We start from the raw sequence: 18,325 nt of genomic DNA, 5'->3' as shown, positions 1-18,325 counted from the left end.
TAGATGCTCTTTTTCGATTTGCACTTAACTAAATTATGTTGTAGGTTTTCATCTTTTATCTTAGCTTGTTTTTTTTGTTTTTAATATTCTTTTTTGTTTTAGTTATTTTGCTTTTTACATTTAGTGTAAATTAAAATTAATTTTAATATAAATACAAATACATCTCATACATATAAATTTATGCCTTTTTCAACTTTGTAAATTAAGCACAAAAATTATGTTTACCATCTTGTCTTTTTCTTGTTTTGTTAATAGTAAAAACATTGGCTTGTGCAAGTTTTTAATTCATTCTGCTGCTCGTTTTACATTCGTTAAAATAAAAAACTGTTAAATCAACTGCCTTAAACGTGCTGCAGTGCTCGATTTTGCATAACTAAAACTAATAAATTTTATTTAAAATTGCTAAATTTTTGGTTTTAATTTACACAAATATTCCTTTTTCAATAAATATTTTTGTTAAGACTTTTTCTCACGCCCGAATACTTGTCTAAATATTGTCCAAAGAAATGTTTCCTTTTGTTGCACTAATAATATTTTCGTATCCAAATGAAAATCATGTTACATTACCTATACAGAAGTCTGCCGTGGGGATATTAAGGATAGGGGTATGTGGAAAATGGGGAAAATGGGTCGAAGGTCAAAGTGGAAGATGCGTGCATTTTGGGGCGAAGAGCGGGGGGTGGAGGGAGGGGATTTCTTGAGTTATTTTACCATGCTTTCGTGTTTTGAATTACAATTATTTATTTTTGGTTTAGTTTGTCGTTTTTTATCAATTAAACATTACATAGTTTACAATTGGTTGGAGTGATTCCATTTTCTTCTTTGCTGTTGTGTGAGAAAGTCCTAATGCTTCTTTTTAACAATAATAACAATTCAATTTTTGTATTATTTTTCTTGTGTTGTTGTTGCCACGCAAACGCATGTAATTCAATGTTAGGTAATGTGCATCAAGTGTGTGTGGCTTTTGAACGAGGCCATATCGTACATAGGCTGTCATACTAATTAGCTGAATTGATATATGGTGGAATTCAGTAAATCTATGCAAATGGCTCGTAGAAAAGTTACATGCGTTTGCGCCTAATTGAATTAATTGTAATTAGTTTTGCTTGTGTGTTTTCATTTTTCATTTTTCATTTGTTTGTTTGTTTCTTGCTTAGTTGATTTAGCAATCAATTTGTTTTGAAATTCCCGCTTTTCCTGTCGAATGTGTAAGCCATCATCAAGTGGGTGGATCGATCTGTTGTTGTTGAAGCTCCAGTTGCTGCAGTTGGTGGCACGTTTGTTGTTGCTGCATTTGCTGTTGCCGTTGTCTTTTGCTTGTAGTCTTCGACCGATTCCCCTCTCTGCCAGTTTTATTCTGTATTGTGTTCTAGTTAAGCCGGTTGTTGTTTGCTTTTGCTTACACAATCGTAATCAAATCTCAATTGTAGATGTCCACCTTGGTATCCACCTCGTTCTCCTTCTCGATCATGCCCTCGCTGGTCGCATTGTTCCAGGCTCCGTTCATGCTCTTGGATGAGGAAAAGCACAGCTTCATGATGAATGGGAACTTGGTGCCTGTGTGGGGAGAAGGGGGAGAGAGCACGCATAAAATATGTATAAGGTGGTGTGGTTCCTTGGCGAAAACAATGGTTATGCTGGCATATTTATTCATTAAGTTATGGTGTAGTATAGTGTATAAGTGTTGTATATTCTTGAATTTAGTTTTATTGATTTTGCAAGCGCAATCTTCGATTGTGCGAAGGTATTGAGCGATTGGGGGGTTGAGCGATGGGTTGGAAATGAATAGGGCCTATTGCCAATTAGGGACCGGCTGCATGGCTGCATGGAACGAACCTATGCCGAGCAATCAGAATCTGAATCAGAATCAGAATTAAATGCGAAAACAGCATTGTGGCACACCGTATGCGTGTGCATATGTTCGATAGAGGGTGAAAAGAGCCATATATTTGCTTTTAGCATAATTCTACCGCCTGAAAGTACGCAGTGTGGCATGCACTTGCATTTGCATTTCCATTGCCATTTCCATTTGCGAAAGAGGGCATGGGCATGATGGTCTAGGTCTAGGTATTCGTGGGATTGTGTTTGCGTTCCTTACACTTTTAATTACTATTTACCATGCACTCGAGCAGCCCTCGCAGCAGCATCACAAATGCGCCAACGACAAATAATCAAATCGAGGATATCGGCAATTTATGCATGAGCATTGAAAAGTCCTGTTGGCCACTTTCCTAATCGATTTCACCAGTGCTGTGTATAAGCTGTTTTTGAGGGAACTATTTTTCGGCTGAGTTTCTGCCCGAGCAAGTGCAATGCCAAATATTCGGGATGTCAAATGAGTGTTGCCCATGTAAACATGCTCATAAAACGCCCGAGTTGGCGGAATAGTAATTTGTTTGCGGGCCAACCTGCTGCTGGTGAAATATTTATGCGAAAACTTTATATCGGTCGTCAAGCCATTTGTAAACGAGCCGCGAGTCCTGAGACTAATTGTTAGAGAAATCCTGCCGGCGGGCTGGGTGGGGCGACCCATTTGTGACTAACTGCAAACTGAAATTGTTTATCTTAATTACCAAATTAAAATTTTCATCGCAGGCAGCGACGTTACTAAAAAGTTTCTTGCCCAAAAAACAACGCAAAGAAGCACGAAGGGTTAAAGTTTGCATTGGTGGATGGTGAATGGTGTTGGTTTTTCCGTTCTGGGTGCTGGGTGATGCTTTTCGGTGGCATTGGGGTGTGATATTGACGCGTGGCTGCTGCACAACAGCACAAGTCGAAGGGCCATGCAAAATAGCTGCCGAAACTTTTGGCCAGGACTTTTTGGGTGGGCGAAAAAGTTACGTTGCCTACTTATTGGGGCGTAGGATGCAAAGGATTTTAATGAGAATGAGAGATAGAGAGAGAGTGAGAATTTTGTGTAACTTTCTTTTTTGGTTTTCGGAAGGGTGGCCACATAGATTCGACTTTCATTTTAATAACACTTAAACACAACACTATCTCACCTTTACCCTCAATAGGCAGATGGTTGCACTTCATGATGGCCAGCACTGCCTGCGAGATATTGGAGAATTCGATCAGGCCCGACGACGAGCGCTCGGTCTTCAAGGGGAACAGGCGCACCGATGTGGCGGGCACGTCCTTGATGTTGAAGATTCCAATCAGTTGGTCCTCGGTCAAGCCGGGCGGTGTGTTGAAAAAGTGCAAAATCTGAAAGGGCACATATAGTTAGTTGTGATGCAATAGCAATGATGCAGGCAAATCCTACCTTGCTCGGTGGTTGAATGCGATTCTTGCTGGCCTGGGCCGGCGATAGGAAACGATTGTTCTTGGAGCCGGTGTACTCCTTGAAGCTGGGCGAATGGTCGGGCAGCAAGAACGGATTGATCACCTCGGATAGGAAGTTCTGCTTGGAGAAAGCGATCTGTATCTTGCCACCACTGCCCACGGGAATGTTGTTCAGGTGCTGCACGCAACGCTCCACGGCCACCGCGTCGCCCATTTGCACCATGGCGGTGCCCTCTTTGGTCTTCAAGAACTTGATCTGCAAGTGAGAGATGGAGGCGTTAGAATCGCAGTTAAGTCCCATATGCTCGCCGCCATAATTGTTGCAACCCACAAGTGACGCCGGTCACCTGCCACAATTGAATTATGTGCCCCAGCTGGCCGGCACTATGGAGTTGATACCAGATTCCCACACTACGTGTTATCACCCTGCCCAAGGGCGACTCGGGCTGATTGAATTCTCTTGTCGCTGTCATCTCTCGCACTTAACCCAATATTTCAGGGGCGTGCGGAGGGGAGGGGAGCGGAGTTCTACATTTTCGTTCAATTCAATTTAAAATTTCCTTCAAACGCAATTATTTAACAGAATGGCGTCCTTAATTCTCCATTCATTGTGTGACCTTCTGTGTGTGTGTGTGTCATGCGAGTGTGTACGCCCATCTCAGCCACACCCACAATGGTTTTAGCCCTGCTCCGCCTCATATTGGGTCATCAAAGTCAGTCGTGTACGTGCCCAATAGCCAAAAATAGCTGGAAAATATTATCATTGCCTGTGATTTTCACTTGACAAATATTCGAAATATCATTTGACACTTTCTTGTATTATTGCGTGTATGGGAAATCGAGAATGCTGAATACGCACAAGTTGCAGCTGAGTTTAATTGGATTGGAAGATTTCCAAGTATAAGATGGTTATGTACCAAAGTAGAAACTTTGGTAACCATTGGTTTTTCCTCGTAATCCTTCACACCTCGCTGCCAGCGTTGCGTTATAAAAGTAATTGACCATAATAATTTGCAAAAGAGTAATTACGAAAGAGTCGGGAGAAAGTGAAAATCAATGGAAATGCTGGCGGCTCGGCTTGGATAATTCGCCGTTCATTCACTCGCTTCGTTGGTTGGTTGACTGACTGCATTGGCAAATCAATTTTCTGGCCGCCGGCAGGCATTGAACTCAGTAGTGGAGCTGCCTTTTGGCCAAAAGCTGAAACGAGTTTTCGCAGTTGGTCAGCAAAATGGGGAGCAGTGGGCAGAGGTGGCCAGAAAGCACCTGTCCAAATTGGACGACGGCCACTGCAATTTTGTTTTCCAAATGCCTCAATTTGGCGTATTGATGTCGGGGCTGAGTTTTTTTTGTTTGCTATCTAGTTGCACGCACTGAGAATCGAGCTTGGCATTTGGTAAATTTTTCGCCAATTTGATCAATTTTCCACCCGGTTTGGGGTCAACCGAATTTAATTATAGCTGCAGGCACTTGATCAAATTAAAGAACTGCGCAGGCAGTAAACAATTGTAAAAACGTCAAAACTCCTCGGGGCGTTGAATTCAATGCTCTTTGCTGCACAAATTATGGGCTCGTTTAATAAATTATTCAATTATTAAATACGAGTGTCACCCATGTCCTTGGCATACCCAATTATATTATAATGAACTGCAAACATTTCAAAGCAAACTAAGGCAACTGCGGACGGGGCATGGCGGTCCGTATGTAAATGGAGCAAACAATTTGCTTATAATTAAACCAAACCCCCTGACACATCCGCATGCAACTATTCCAACTAAAGTGGGACGCAATCAAAATGAATACGCCTGAATGGAGTACAAATGGTAGGGGAAAGCTGCTGGCTGGGAAAAGGCAAATAAAAACTAAATGAGGCTTATCGAATTCGAATACAAATACGAATACGAAACAGAAACTGTAAGTGAAACGAAACCCAGAAGCGAGACACGAAACGGAATCATAAAAATAAAGCAATGTATAAAAATAAATATAGACCATAAATCAGTCAAGCAGAAAGCGAACAGATACTCCTGCTGAATCCCCTGGAAACAAAAGGATAATGAAATTACGAACATGCAAACATAAGGCCCACAGATATACACTGTAAATTTAAATTAAATTGGTAAATTTAATCATATATGGATGTACCCCCGAGGAGCTCACAACTTCCATGGCTTTTTTCCAGTGCACATAAGCGCTGGCCAGCAGGATTCTTTTGGCCAAATCAAAGAGCGCTTCATGGCTGGATGGTCAGCAGCAGCAGCCGCAGCAGCGGCAAACATTCGGTGCGTGTCTAATGAGCTGTGCTGTACTACGCCGCTCAGTCACCCCCCCAGAGTTTGCCCACTCCCCACGCCCTATGACCCCTAATGCGACGCCACTGCGTTAATTAAACTGCGACCCTCTTTCGCCCGAGAACGCTTTGTTGTGCAATGTGGCATGGTGTCCGCTCTGCCATTTGATTTAATTGCTCACGCGCAACTCGAAAGCAACAGCATTGGCTGAGTGACCTATGCTCCCATAGCACCCCCATCCCCACCGAATTGGATACCCAAAATACAACCCCCGCATTGTATCCAAATGTTTTTTTAATGCGTATTTAATTGAGTGCGTGTACTTCGCTTTTGGCCTTTAAAGGACCCACTCCAGTGAAAACCCTTGAACCTGCCACGCAGATTGCCGATGAAGTTCTCCTCCTGTCCTATTTTTGTCATGCCATTTAACCTGAAAATCAATTTGGTGATGACTTCATCGCCCGGACCCAGAAATAATTAACCAGATTGCTTCGTTGGGGCGGAAGGAAACTGCTCGGCAATATTTTCCTTGGGGTGGCAAAATTGTGGAAATTACAAATCGCAAAATGCAAACACAATTCAAGGAATTCCCCTGGGTCCATCGTGTTTCATATTCGACACTTTTGGCAGCCCATATCGACACGTAATTCGTCGGGAGGTTAATCAAATTTCTTCCAGTAAACTGACTATGCCAAGCCGTATTAGGATCAACCTTTGAAATCATATACTACGAGTGCCCGCTGCCCGGAATCCAGGAGGTTATTATAGGGCATTCGGACTTCGTTCAGCATAGTTCAGGGAATGTTTTTCCTTGGGAATCCCATTAGCACTGGCACATGGTGTGCCGAGATGCTGGGTGGGTGTGTGGCAAGGAAACTCATGCAACGGCACTTTGATTGAGTGGCCATCAATTTCTCATTCGCAATTCAAACATGTCGGCCCATAAACTCGCAGATACATCCAAACAGACCCACACACTCAACATGTGTACTCTTACACACACACCACGCCCATCGACTTTATAATGAGGCAACAGCTTTGGCGCTGGCTTTTCACTCAGTTGCATAGCGACAGGCGCAGCGAACCGAGCATTTTCCGATGGAGGAAAAGCCCGGGCAAAAACCGAGCGAGTGGGCGGCACAAGGAGCAGAATGTATGCTTTCGGCTTAGCCGTCCGGCCGGTGAATAATGTTTGCGCATAATCATTTTTAATGGCTAATGAGTAGTTTCCGTCACGGACAGGAAGTTGGCAATAAATTTGGCCCTATGGGCATCCACCCCCTCCCCATCCTCTCCCCTTTAAGCCAGGGTGCAAGTGTCGGGAAAAGAAACTGAACTAAAAGGCTGCGCCTTGAATTATCGCTGCCACCCAGCCACTAATGTACTGGTCAAATGAGTGCCTTGCGAACACTGTGGTTGCATTGGTTTGGGTAAGGAATGAAAGCAAAGGTCAGTTAAATTCAGTTTATCGCTAATGGAGGTCAGTTGGCATATGCAAAATGAGGGGAAGTGATGCAAATCGATTTACATTCGTGCACAAATCCCTGGGATGTTTTTTATTCACTTCCATTCGCTTTGTATTTTCTGCTACTCATTGGGTAATTGTGGTTCGAAATACTGTACGACATTCGCTTTCCTAATTAGAGGGAAAAACAACTGAAGCTCTGTACGACACACTGGGAACTCCTTAGCGATATAAATCCTTTGAAGGATTGAAAAACGTTCGGCTCCCAGCTCCTTCAGTGTGTGCAGTGAAAGTGGTTCCTGCGGTTTCCTCCAGTCGCCTTGACTCGCTTTATCACAGACATAAACTAAGCAAAACATGTCGGGGAGCCAACCAAGTGGGGAACCATTCTGCCCCCTTGTCCTTGGCGAGCGCAATTGTCAAAGGACACACTCGCACATACACACATACTCACACACACTCGCTTGAGGGGGCGGATTCATAGTAGCAATAAAGTGAAAGCTTGGCACACCAAAGAAGTTTTTAGCATTTGACTTTCATGTCGGCGGCACTCCCCACAAGCTCATTGTTCGGTGGGTGGTTCAGTGGGGCGGTGGTTGGGTGGTTCAGTGGTTCAGTGGTTGGGTGCCTTAGATAGCTGCACTAAATGCTCCCCAAGCGAGTTTTCCTTTTCGCCCGCCGACTAACAATGAGCACATTCGCCATTCGCCATTCGCTTTTTAATGGATTCTTTTTGGTCGTCATCGTGTTTTGATTTACAGGCCAAGACTTGACTTGCCAATCGTTTGCCCATTTTTCGAGAAGTAAGGGTTGGCATTTTCCTCATTGTGCCCCACAGCTAAAGCTGATGACGCTGCACTGATTGCTGTCCCGAGGCGGAGCACCGAAGAAATGCCCACATGGCGGGGATATTAATCTAAAGCGCTTTATCTAAATGTGTTTTGCCAATCCGACTGGCCCATCGTATAATACAGCCAAAGGTTCCACTGGCCTCGCTCCTTTTATTGCCTTTCGTTTTATTTGCACTCTTACAAATGGCACACAGACACAAAGTGCTCTGCGGTTGGATTTCCCAGCCAAAAACACCTTTTCCCCCCATCGGCCGATATTTCGCAGCAAAGTGCTGACAGCCAAGCAAAACGGCGGCAATGAAATGCGTATTTCCTACTTTTTGTCAGCTTTCTGGCTAAGTGCAAGCTGAGGGTATTTCCCACAATGCTTGCTTTCACCAAAAGGTCATAAGCAAAAGGGGTTAAGGAGTGCGTGTCCCTCAAGTGGGCGTTATTGGTTACTTGGAAGTCAATAAAAGCGCTCTTCCCATATTTTTAAAAGGCTCGTTATTGTTTTAGCTCCTTAAAAGTATTACAAAATCCCCAAAAGTAAATACAAAAGGTTTCAACTTACCCGTGCCACGTTGCCGTACAGGCACACCAAATTGAAGAGCTTATCCGTGTTGGAAGTGTCGTGGTCCAGGCCGTAGACCATCATGACGGCGCCCTGGAGATTCGGAGCAGGAAGATGGCAAAGACAACAAGAGTTAATTAAAATTCGGTTCCGATGTCTTGATCAGAAATTGTGTACAGATAAGAATTGTACTTTTTTGCACACCATTTTTTTGGAATCTGGAGCATGGGCACTGGAATACTCACCTGAGCCTGTCCTTGCGGTGTGAAGGCCACCGGAGCATTGCGTCCGGGCACAACACCGGCGGGCTCCTTCATCAGTCCAGTGGGATGGATGGCGGCCCCCTTCCAGTTCTCCGGTGTGGTGGGATGATATTCTGGGGCTCCGAATGGCGGGAACGCGGCGCCGGGTCCCAATAGCGGTGGCTCTTTAAATTGACAAAGATTGTGCGATTGAGCTGGGGCAACTAGTTGATGGTGGTGGTGAAGGTGTTGTGCTTGTTGTTGTGGTGCTTGTTGTTGATGTTGTTGTTGTTGTTGGAGGAGGTGTTGGTGGTGGTGATGTGTCGGTGGAACATGTTGTGGTGGTGTCGGCAGTGTTGCAACTGCGTTTTTGTACAATTGTGTTTTTTTGTTTTGGTTATTCAATGCATGCAACAACAATAAGCGATAGCAAATTAAAAATGAAACGAAACAAAAGATAAACGAAAAACATTTCTTGTTAATAGTGCCAATTGTACATAAACCAAAACTTAAAGCTAGCTAAATTATTGTTGTTGCATGAGTGTTTCCAAAAGCTGAAGAGTGCCTCCTCGCCCCTAATATCAAATCCTCAACCGTAAAAGGAAACCACGAAACTCGGCTTATAGACATAACTCGTGGACCAGGGACGGATTTCCACGGGGGATCGAGTGCTGGAGCTGGAAATTTTTGGCTGCGGTTTTCGGGGAAAATGGTGGCCCCTTTTATGCCGGCTGCGGTTTGGCATGTAAGTTAATTGAATTTTTGGCTGGCGTAGGAAAAAATGTGCAGAACATACAGCCTATTCCATTTTGCTGGCCGGCCAAACCAAAGAGTGCCATCAAAATGGAACCACTCGGCATGGGTATTGGTATTATGCCATTCGAGGCAACGCAATAACAACGAGGCAGGCAATAACAAAGTTCGGGTTGAACCACAAGCATCGCAAATCTGCCGACGTCTTGTAATTAAAGCGAAAACTACGAGGAACTACGACCAACTGCCAAAATGTCGCGCCAAATATGGCTGAGACAGCTCGCTAGTTGGCAGGCAGGCATTTAATTAAGTTTAAAAGTGTCGCCAGGCAGACACACATGCTGCTACTTTTTGGCCTTGTTTAAACCAAACACTTTAACTTAATCACTCGCCAAAGTTGAGCAAAAAATCGAGGTGGAGAGTCGCGTTGGGAACTCAATTTGCATCGTGCTTGTTATGCCAAAATGGCTGCCCGAGTTGCCATTTCGGAGCTGTTTTTGTTTTGATTTGATTTAGTTGCACCACCACGTCGTCCTGCCAGAAAAGCCAGCAAACTCTGTGGCTTCGCAATGGGGAGTCGAATGGTAGTGGTATTCGTCCTCTCGTCACGGCTGGTTTATTTTGGACTTTGGGGCTACCTGACAAAATATTTGCATAAAAATCCATACACACACGCTCGGTGAAAAGTTAGCCAAAAAAGTTGGTGTTTGTGCAAAAATGCTGCCACTTTTATGTTGGCTGTCCACTGTTCCACTGTTTTTTTCGCGACCAAGCGGAGCAGCGAGTCCCATGCAAACAACACAAATTGATGCAATTTTTCACAAGCCCCTAATCCGTTTGAATTTACGTGCGAATTTTAAAGCGTTGCGTCCCCAGGAAAACTTGGCCTAAGCACGTTTCAATACCCAAAACTTGGCCATAAGTAAATAATCCTATGCCCATGGAACCTCGGGCAGTTTGGCTAAGGGAATGTTTGGGTTTCGCCACCCCAAGTCAATAACAATTCCGAATAAAGCAAGGCCCAGCCAAAACATAGTTATTCATTTCAAGTGCGGAGCGCCCGCTGGTTGGCCTTTAATTGAAATTCACCGCCTTGGCTGATTTGCTGCAACACGGGGCGTATGCGTGACGCCAGCCAAGCGAAATTGCCAACCCCAGCTTCCGTTGTTTCCCCCTCCAGTTTCTTGGCCAAGAAAAGAAAATCACGTCCCCGGCTGAACGAAGAAGAAGAGAACTAGCACTACGACGTAGGCGGAAGCGTGCCTAAAATGTTTAAGCATTTGGGGAATTGTTGCATGCAATTGCTGGAAAATGTTTCACACGCAAGGCGTCGAAAAGGTGGAGCGTTGGCTTAGAACTACTGAGCAGGTGTAAATTTTCACCGCGCACAAATTATTTTAGATTATGTGTTCGTCGTGCAGTCGGAAGTTGGAGTTTAGTTTCGTTTTCCACGAAGTATTTAGTGTGAGTGTGCGCGTGCCAAATAACCGCAGTCATTTGCATACAGAAATGTGGCCATGTGGATTACGTATACGACACGTGTGTCGCGATTAAGTGCTTTGTTGGTTTGCAATTAGAAAACCTTCGCTGTCCACTAATATAAATACGAGTAAGCGCGCAGCTGGAAATTTAGCATGTTGGTGCAGCAAGTATTTAAGTAAGCCTTGCAACAATGCCTTGACAACAGGACAAAATAGATGGTGCACAACAAAGAACGCATTTCTTCCTCCAAAACCACAAAGCGAGCTCCACAGAAATCCATTAAAATCCAGCCTCAGTGTGTGGGCGAAAGTGGGTGAAAGTGGGCGAAAGTGGGCGGGGCTGTACCGAAAGCTAGGTAAATAAAAAAGTACGCATGTAGCCACAGCTCGGTGGGCGGCGATGGGTGGTCCACAAAGTATTTATGCTGCAAATTGTTGCATACTTTGTGTGGCATATTGGCACACTTTGTCAGCAGGCACTGGGGGAATTGGGGATTGGGAGCGATAGATACATTCGGTCCAATGCACAGGGTAATGGCTGGCAAACAAACAACATTCCCCACCGCCCCCTGTACGCCTTAATTGCAATTTGCTTAAATGTATGCTACAATATATTTCAGCTGCACTTCCAGTCCTTTTTGCAACCCACCTTATCTGCCCGGCGCGTTCAATGATTTTCAATTTGTTAGAGTCAACTTAGGAACTGTACTCGATGCGGAACTGTACTGCAAAATATGCCAAGAGTCACCCGTTTATCTTGCAGCATGCACAGCGTGCCACGCCCAGTCCCTCCCTGGCATTTTCTCCCCTGTTTTTCCGACTCGCTCGTTCGCTCGTTCGCTCGTGACATTAATTTTCCCCCAACGCCCCTCGACTTGCGCTCACATCTCACATCTTGCATAAACATTTCCATAAGCAGCTTCAAAATTGAATTTGTTTTCATAAGCAAAACTATTATGTTGGCAAAGAGTTGGTCCTGTGTGTGACATGATAGCGGAGCAGAAGCGATGAACCCCAGCGCAGAGCTTATAAAAAATAATCGTAATGGAGCAGAGATAGCGCGCAAAGAAAAAAAAAAAAAATATAGTTACTACTACTGCCACATGTAAGCTGGCTGATTATGTGACAATGGCCCTGATTGGTTTTTAATGCTCCCAAAAAACTTGTGCTCCACTTTTCTCCTCCGCCTAAGCCTTTAACTGAATATAAAAGTCAGGGAAATGCCAATGCTTATCAAAAAGAAATCAAATGGCACGGAGACAGCGACCCACGGCAATGAGCCAATTTATATGCGATACGCGAGCACCATTCCTTTGTGGAAATTAGTCAGATAAGCACGCCCAAACCCACGAAGTGGTTGGAAAAAGGATTGCGTACTTTTTACGGCAGCCTTGGAGCGGGAAAATAAATTTGTGCTCAACTCTCGTGAGCTTAATTACGTTTACGGCGGATTTGAATAATATAAACGCATGTAATTGCCGTTTGCTTATGTACTTTCTCCTCCACTCTTCCAGCAAACAGACAAAGACAACAGACAACATAAAACGCGGCCAAATACAACATAATTAGGAGCACGGCGATGGCATCCTGCTCATAGGGATTTATAATATAATTCATGATCACACGAGTCGCCATATGTGGGGGTTTGCTTAGCAAATTGGCACGACTTGGCCTTTAGTTTGGCCTGTGCTCTCGGTTTCGGTTTTGGCCAGGATGAGGAGCAGGGAGGACCTCCTTCGGTGGCTTCGCCTAATTATCGCATTGGTAAACATTTGACCACCCCCGATGCCTTAATGGCATGCAAACACATATGCAATCAGTACCCGCAAGCCACGCCCACACACTGCCAGCCAAACGCCCACTTATCGGCTGGAGAGTTCTTGACTACAAGCCCTCCTCTCGAATTACCCAATTCGGTGGACGATGCAGTTGGCCAAGAGTGCAAAAATAAATGTTGAGTGGGTGACATTTCGAGCGCTCAGGGTTCTCAATGCGATATAAGCCGGCTCGAGAGGGGCACTACAACTTTAGTGGCCACCCTCGTTGCAAAGACGCTTGTTTGTTGTGGCTGATGTATTGACTTTGTGGGTGGTGGCATAAAAGCAATAGCCCGCCCACTTTCAATCAAACTCCGTTGCATGCGACATTTTGAAGCGCTTTCCTAGTTAATGGAGCTCCGTGTGTAAATATACTCTGCACATTTATGATATTCATATATAATATCTGTACCCCAAACTATCCAAGTCTGAGGAAAAATTCTCTTTTTGCATTGCACAGCCACGCTCTCATAGCAAACTTGGTTTTCGCTTTGATAAAGTTTTTCCACGCTGTTTTCCCGCCTTTATCAGACAGGGGAAAAGCGAAAATCGATAATGCCATAAAAATATAGCAAACAATAAGGAAAAAAGTGCCGGACAACTATGGCAAAGTGCGATTTGCGTTGTGCAGCTGGGGGGACAATTTCGATATTGTAATTTGGAAAATTGCACGATTCTCTAAGCGAAAGATGGATAGAGGGCAAAAACTGCAAGAGGCAAACGCATTAGCAAAATGTCCAATTAATTGCGTTAGAAAATTACACCAAAAGTATACGAGCACGGCTGACAAAAAGCTGCCAGCGTTTTTTACTCCTCTCTTTTTCTCATCAAGACTGGCCAGATGCTAAATTAATTACAAATTATTAAGGGTGGAGCAAAAAGCAGAGAAAGGAAACAAAAAGTGAGAAGGAGCAGCCGTGTCCTGCATAAATTATGCAGCAAAATGGTGGTTTTTTATGTTTTGGTTCATGAAACTGCAAAGTGTCCATATTAAAGAAAATCATTAGGCATTGTAAGTGGCCATATTCCGGTGCTACCTTTTTGGCGGCCCAATTTAAATGCAAATATTTAGTGGTAGCAATAAAAAGGACCCACAACCAACCTGACGTCTCGCAAACGAATCAATTGCAAAAGTAATCAAAACGGCAAACAATAAAGCCTTCAATAATACCGCAGAGCGCTGATGAATGGCCGGCTTTACGGCATTAAGAATTGCCATCGAACTGCTGAAGGGAAATTCAAAACTCGTAGCACTTCCGGGTATACACTTCTCCGATATGGTATGGCCAGTCGTCGCAGTCATCAATCACTGGCTTTTGATTGAAGATAATCGACGCAATATTGCGTTTGCGTGGCAAAGTTTCCGTATCCTCCGTCCAGCCACCCACCCGCAATTTTGGCTCAATAGTTTCCTTGCGGAAGGACTGGTCTGTCCATTAGCGCTCGTTAGTGGGGCAGATGGGGCAGATGGTGCAGGAGGGACAGCGAGGGACTGAATGGTGCTAACGAAAGTTCAGCCAGGCGACGACAGCGACATTGTTCTTGTTCGACACGCCACCTAGCGACAGCTAGCGGCAACATCCAACTCATCGCTAGCTGCGTGCGCCGATGTTGACAACAATTTGATTGATCGTCTTTGATTGATGGATGTGCCTGTGCCACGGCGGCTGCTTCAGCAGCAGCAGCAGCCACAGTACCGGCGACTTTAAAAATCCATTTGCAACTTTTATTGATGCCCAACATAGATTTAATTATGCCTATCGTTCCAGCGGCCGCAAACGGATTTTCTGAGCTCCCTGGTCTGCCAATTCAGTGACCGCAACATGACACAATTTGTCATTTTCAATTTATTGAATTACCATAAAATGCGAACGACACAATTTATATTTTTCGGACATGCGGGCTGCGGTTGTCGGTTATTGTTGTACATGTACAGCATGCTGCTGTTTTTCCTGAATGATCTTTCCTGCCTACCAGCGAAATTATTGGATTTTCCTATGAATTTATTGTGGGAAGATGTCACTTTTTTTGTTTTTTTCTCTCATGGAGTGTGGGTGGAGAAACCACAAGATTTACGGCCTGTCAGGCGAGGGTTTGTGTGCGTGGAGTTAAAGGCAAAACAACAGAAAGTTAATTTAATTAATTTTAGCTGCCGCAAAGCACAATTACTGAGCCAAAGTTTCGAGGAGAACTGCATTAGGCGACAGCAAATATTGGGCCACAGCGAAAGGAAACCAAACAAAAAGGCAACGAAATGCGCTGTCAATCAGCAGAAGTAAGCCACAACAATCAGGCCCAAAAGGCAAATAAAAAGCCACCCACTTCATGGCAATAATGCCAGCAAATTAAGCCACTACAAATATACACATACGACAAGCAAAAACAAAAAAAAAAACGAGATATGTGTATGATTGTACAGATGCCAAAGTTTTTGCCCAGGGTAGAAAGATAAACAAACAAGTCAAGTTTGCCTTCGGTGGCCCTGGCAACCCCGGCAACCTCGACAACCTCGACAACCCTGGCTGGGGCTGAAATCCTGCGAATATGCGAATTTTCCCGGTGCCATTTTGAATGAGTATGCAAATACTCGATGGCATATTAACTAAGTGATTGGCGGACGGGACGGATGTGCGTTTAATGAACGCCCACATAAATCTTCTAGAGACTCGGTCGCTGCTAAGCCCATGGAAAACATTCTTGGGGGGAAATCTTCAGAAGGCAACCACCATAAACATGTCAGGCGGAGGAACACACACTCACGTCCCATTGGTATTTTTATGTATTTTTAAGTGTTTTTCGGCCGCTTCCCACCTGCACACACACACACACACACACACACAAAAAAGCGACATCTGCCGCACAAATTGCGCTGGTGGTGGTGCGAACAGTGGGCGTGGCACCGCTCGCATTGGACGACAGACTCTCGAAAGCGGAACATTTAAAAATAAATATAACGACGAGAGCAGGAAAATTGGTAGGCGGAGAGGCCGAATGTAAAGCGCACATTTTATTTTAGCCACTTTGAAATATATTTTTAGCCGCTTTGGCTGTGCTTTGCCACCCGCAACCGCCGACGGTTGCTTGCAATTAAAATTAATTTATTTGGCAATTATTGGCCATTGAAAGCATTTATTTTAATTATGGTGCAAATTTGTTTCGGCTTCTTGGTCTTTCTGGGTGTCGTGCCCGGCCATTTCATATTTTTATGACACCATCCACCGATGGTTTGGGTGGATCTTGGCGGGATTAAGATAATGAGCCATAATAATTGACTTACACCTTTCCCCATTGCACTGAAACCCAGCTATTCCGTAGGCCATTACACTCCTTTAGCGGCTATGAATGAAGATTGCGTGCATTGAAAATTATGCAAATGGCCAAAACAATGCGAGAAATTAGAATAAGTAAACGACCTTCAGGATAAATCGTGGAAATCTTGGACGACGCGGGGCAAACAGCAACGTCATCATTATAGAAATGTTAATGGAGCTCGCTATAAACAGAAGAAAAGCGTCGAGAAAATGCAATTGAAAATTCATGCAAGACCAAATATGCAAATTGCATTTTTCTGGCCAACAGGAAACTGGAATAAAACCCAAATCGATCCGATCCGAACGAAACGGAACAGAAGCGAAATTGATTAATGGCAAAAAAATAAATTTCGCCTAGAGATGCAAATTCGGAGCTGGCATCTTTTGATCTTTATATTTCCCTGCCCAGATGCATTGTTTTATTTTGTAATTGAACTTTTACCCAAGCCCCTCTTCCTCCTCCATCAATTGGAAATTAATTTCGCCGTTTACATTTCAACGCAAAATCCCCCGCCCCACCCCGCAGCTCTTCAACATTTTGGCCCCAGGACGATTGATTGATTGATTCGATCTGCAAATGTTGATGTAAGTGTGTGTTTGTTGCGGATGCGTTGTGTGAGTTGTGTGCGTTGTGTGCGTTGTGTGTGTTGCGTGTGTGGTGTGGGTGTGTGCTTGAAAAGTGCTCTAGTTTCAAATGTACTTACGGCTCTCAAGCATAACAACATTTTCGGGTATAGAAAACAGCGACTTACCTGGAAAGACAAAAGAAAATAAATGCGTTAATGATTTATGCAATCGTTGAAAATGGCACAATATATATATGTACACATATATGGTATTTTTTAATTCAAACAGTGAGTGAGTAGTACAAGAATTCAATTTGAATAATTCATCTGTATTGAACAGCGTTTAGCGACAAATGTTGTAAGAGTTGGGAAAGGGATTTTCAAAGGGTTTCAGCATTGAGAAAAGTGATTCGACTATTTTTGCCAAGTCACGAATTTTTTGCTTAGTCACTACCACTACTAGTGCAATATGTTCTGCTTGCCAACGTATTTGTAGGACAATTGAATTTTTAATTATTTCAAAGGAACAGCTGATGACCCACGTTGCTTACCATTCGTTTGATAACAGCCGAGATTGTAGGAGTTGATGTGCTGGCGCTTGCGGTACACATTAGGGTTGTCACCGAGCCCGCCCATGGGATTGCCGCCCGGATTGCCCAAAACGGGACCGGCATGGCTCTGCATGTAGTTGTAGTTGCTCTTGTTGCCACCAAACTTGCGCGGCTGCGAGACTACAGCGGTATGGAGCAGCTGGCCATGTTGCACTGTCTGCATCGATTGCACCGAATGCAGCGCCTGCTGTTGCACTGATTGTTGCGCCAACTGCTGCGGCGGCGGAGCCTGCCACAAAAAGGCATTGGCATTGGCGTTCAGGTTATTCATGCTGCAGCAACTTGATTCAATACGGTTTAAAGCCACAAATCAGAACCACTCGATGGGCAGGTGCAAATGATTAAAAATATTCAAAATGAGCTAATGCCGGCGCAGCCAAAACTCAACGAGTTAACACGAAGCAATGGAAAGAATTTTCGGTAACACGGTAAAAGTTAACACTGTTCAATGTAACACACAACTCAAATTTTATGGTGGCAGTTTTTTTTGTGATTTTTTGATTTTATATATTTGTGGTTTCAGTATTCCTAGGTGTACTTTACGGTAAGACGTCTCACAGACGAATGACTAGCAATGCCTGGAATTTGACAATTGTAAACTCAAAGGCCTACTTTAGATAATTTTCTAAAGAAGAGACTACTTTGCGAAATATTTGTATAGTGTTGCCCAAATGTATCGATATTTGCGTATTAGTTTTTGAAGTATTGACTATCGCATTGACCAACACTTTTTTCAGTGTTTTACATTTAAGTGGCAACTTTAATAGCCTTTTCCAGCACAGATAATATATTCATCGATGTCTTTTTGAGTCTTCTTTTAGGTAAATCAAATTGAGAGCCATACAACGCGCCAAAATTTAAGATACTTAAAAAGTCGCTAACTTTGTCCATATATTTTTGGGTTAAGTCAGGAAATTTATTTCATATACAAATATATTTGAACCATATAAAAATGGCTTTAAAACAAATATTTCAATTAAGAAGTTAAATCGACTGCCCGAAAAGTACCCTGAAAATTGATGGATTTCATGTGCGGAGACAGAAGGAGTTAATGTGAAGAACAGTTGACGAAATCGAATCAAGTTTCCAAGAAAAGAGC

At 43.8% G+C, this 18,325-nt stretch overlaps 1 protein-coding gene across 17 annotated transcripts in view; it reads right to left on the bottom strand.

The window, feature by feature from the left end:
• Positions 1-122: 122 nt before the first annotated feature.
• The window catches only part of LOC6547488 (heterogeneous nuclear ribonucleoprotein L), a 101,024-nt gene continuing 82,821 nt past the window's right edge, over positions 123-18,325 (bottom strand). For 5 of the 17 annotated variants that reach the window (XM_015156345.2, XM_015156343.2, XM_026980694.1 and 2 more), the window contains 5 exons: positions 8,691-8,872; positions 8,446-8,538; positions 3,266-3,541; positions 3,003-3,207; positions 723-1,557 (listed from right to left, as the gene is read on the bottom strand). In XM_015156345.2, coding sequence (XP_015011831.1) covers positions 1,421-1,557; positions 3,003-3,207; positions 3,266-3,541; positions 8,446-8,538; positions 8,691-8,872 — 893 coding nt within the window. In that variant the 3' untranslated portion in view covers positions 723-1,420. Of the gene's footprint in view, positions 1,558-3,002; positions 3,208-3,265; positions 3,542-8,445; positions 8,539-8,690; positions 9,050-16,753; positions 16,802-17,166; positions 17,788-18,325 lie in introns of those variants that run through there. The other 12 variants (XM_015156338.2, XM_015156340.2, XM_015156350.2 and 9 more) reach the window with 6 other exon arrangements.

The sequence above is a fragment of the Drosophila erecta genome, unplaced genomic scaffold (genome assembly GCF_003286155.1).
Source record: "Drosophila erecta strain 14021-0224.00,06,07 unplaced genomic scaffold, DereRS2 tig00000092-arrow-pilon, whole genome shotgun sequence".
Lineage (NCBI taxonomy): Eukaryota > Metazoa > Arthropoda > Insecta > Diptera > Drosophilidae > Drosophila > Drosophila erecta.
Note: the sequence above shows the minus strand (reverse complement) of the source record. Positions and strands in the feature narration are given on the sequence as shown.